The 2,692-nt window shown below is 50.8% G+C and overlaps 1 protein-coding gene across 1 annotated transcript in view; it reads left to right on the top strand.

The window, feature by feature from the left end:
- TRIM66 (tripartite motif containing 66) overlaps positions 1–2,224 on the top strand; it is a gene marked incomplete at its 3' end in the record, with an annotated part of 66,755 nt that extends 64,531 nt beyond the window's left edge. Inside the window, exon 18 of the mRNA XM_082270333.1 lies at positions 1,976–2,224. Within this exon, the coding sequence (XP_082126459.1) occupies positions 1,976–2,224 (249 nt within the window). The remainder of the gene's footprint in view (positions 1–1,975) is intronic.
- Positions 2,225–2,692: the final 468 nt, after the last annotated feature.

Raw genomic sequence — 2,692 nt, 5'->3', positions numbered from 1 at the left:
ACCATATCGCGGTTTAACAGGACAGATTCGCCTCGCCATGTTCCACCAAAGAAGTTGAGGTCACGTGCTCAGCATCATATCCAGAGGTTGTCTTTGGGAAATAGACGTATGAGTGCTGCCAGCATTGCCGCAGAGGTTGAAGGGGTGGGGGGTCCGTCTGTCAGTGCTCAGACCATACACCGCACACTGCATCAAATTGTTCTGAATGGCTGTCATCCCAGAAGGAAGCCTCTTCTAAAGATGATGCACAAGAAAGCCCGCAAACAGTTTGCTGAAGACAAGCAGACTAAGGACATGGATTACTGGAACCATCTCCTGTGGTCTGAGACCAAGATAAACTTATTTGGTTCAGATGGTGTCAGGCGTGTGTGGGGGCAACCAGGTGAGGAGTACAAAGACAAGTGTGTCTTCCTACAGTCATGCATGGTGGTGGGAGTGTCATGGTCTGGGGCTGCATGAGTGCTGCCGGCACTGGGGAGCTACAGTTCATTGAGGGAACAATGAATGCCAACATGTACTGTGACATACTGAAGCAGAGCATGATCCCCTCCCTTCAGAGACTGGGGGGCAGGGCAGTATTCCAACATAACGACCCCAAACACCTCCAAGACCACCACTGCCTTGCTAAAGAAGCTGAGGGTAAAGGTGATGGACTGGCCAAGCATGTCTCCAGATATAAGACTGAAGAGGGTATGGGGGGAGGATATAAGACTGAAGGGGGGTGGAGGGAGGGAGGATATAAGACTGAAGGGAGGGATGGAGGGAGGATATAAGACTGAAGGGGGGGTGGGGGGAGGATAGAAGACTGATGGGTGGATGGGGGGAGAATGTAAGACTGAAGGGGGGATAGGGGGAGGATGGAAGACTGAAGGGGGATGGGGGGAGGATATAAGACTGAAGGGGGGGGCGGAGGGAGGATATAAGACTGAAGGGGGGTGGAGGGAGGATATAGGACTGAAGGGGGGAGGGAGGGAGAATATAAGACTGAAGGGGGATGGGGGAGGATATAAGATTAAAGGGGGGATGGGGGAGGATATAAGAAAAAAGGGGGGATGGGGGGAGGATATAAGACTGAAGGGGGTGGGGGGGAGGATATAAGATTGAAGGGGGGGATGGGGGAGGATATAAGACTGAAGGGTGATAGGGCGGATATAAGACTGAAGGGGGGGGATGGGGGAGGATATAAGACTGAAAGGGGGGATGGGGGAGGATAAAAGACTGAAGAGGGGGATGGAGGGAGGATTTAAGACTGAAAGGGGGGGTGGGGGGGAGGATATAAGACTGAAGGGGAGGACGGGGGGAGGATATGAGACTGAAGGGGGGGTAGAGGGAGGATATGACTAAAGGGGGGGATATAAGACTGAAGGGGGGGATGGGGGGAGGATATAAGAATGAGGGGGGGATGGGGGGAGGATATAAGACTGAAGGGGAGGACGGGGGGAGGATATGAGACTGAAGGGGGGGGTAGAGGGAGGATATAAGAATGAAGGGGTGGATGGAGGGAGGATATACGCCTTAGTGAGGGGGGGGATAAAGGGTGCATATAAGACTGAAGGGGGGGACGGGGGGAGGATAGAAGGTTAAAGGGGGGGATGGGGGGAGGATATAAGAATGAGGGGGGGTTATAAGACTGAAAGTGGGGGATTTAAGACTGAAAGGGGGGAAGAGAGGATATGCGACTGAAGGGGAGGACGGGGGAAGGATATAAGACTAAGTGGGGGGGGTCAAGGGAGGATAAGATAAGACTGAAGGGGGGGTATAAGACTTGGGGGGGGGGATATGACTGAAGGGGGGCCGAGGGAGGCTATAGGACTGAGGGGGATATAAGACTGAAGGGGGGGGGGAGGGACGATATAAGACTGAAAGGAGGGGATTTAAAAGAGAAAGATTTTTCCGTATTTCTCCATGTTTTTCCAGGGACGATTTTTCATTACTGTGATAAAATTCCGCATTTTTAATTGTTTATTTATGACAGGAAGATTCGGAGGTGGCTGAAGCCGGCAGGAACCTGGAAGTGATCTTTGAGGACTTGCTGAAGGAAGCTTACCCCGGACGCATCTTTCCCTTTCCTCAGGAAGACGACTCGGAATCCGAGGAAATCGGGGCAGAGAACTGTCACATGAAAGGCTTCCATTGGCCGTCCTATGGAGTGGAGTGCTCACAGCCCAAAAGACGGAGGCGCCACACGATCAGCCAGAAAGCCAAAGACTTCTCCCTGTGTTAGTTATAGGAAACAAGCGGGATTATCCCAGAGACTGGTAATGCCATCCAGGCAATACTGCAGCTGTGCTAAAGTCAGGAGATCCTTTTATTTAAACCATTGCAGCCCAATTCAGCAGGCTTTTTATGGTGCTCTTGGGCCTGCCTCTTCTGTCTGTGCCGTAAACCTCTCTGGAAGCTGTAGGCAATGATACTTGGGATCTTGGAACATTTGGCATACACTTTCCGAGGGCATTCACCGGCATTTACAAGGATTTAGCAGGCCGGCCAGATGTAGGATAAGGCTCATTTGATTTATTATTTTTTACTATGTATTTAAAATTTGTTTTACAAATAATGTGGAACAGCAGTAACATTTTACTTTCAGACTGTCTCTCTTTAATTGAAAATGAATACTGCCCTACCTTAAAAAATAAGGTGGGGGGGGGGGGGGGGCAATACTTAGGATCTTGGAACACTCGGCATACATTTT

Source organism: Pelophylax lessonae (assembly GCF_965119305.1).
Source record: "Pelophylax lessonae genome assembly, chromosome: 10".
Taxonomy (NCBI): Eukaryota; Metazoa; Chordata; class Amphibia; order Anura; family Ranidae; genus Pelophylax; species Pelophylax lessonae.
Note: the sequence above shows the minus strand (reverse complement) of the source record. Positions and strands in the feature narration are given on the sequence as shown.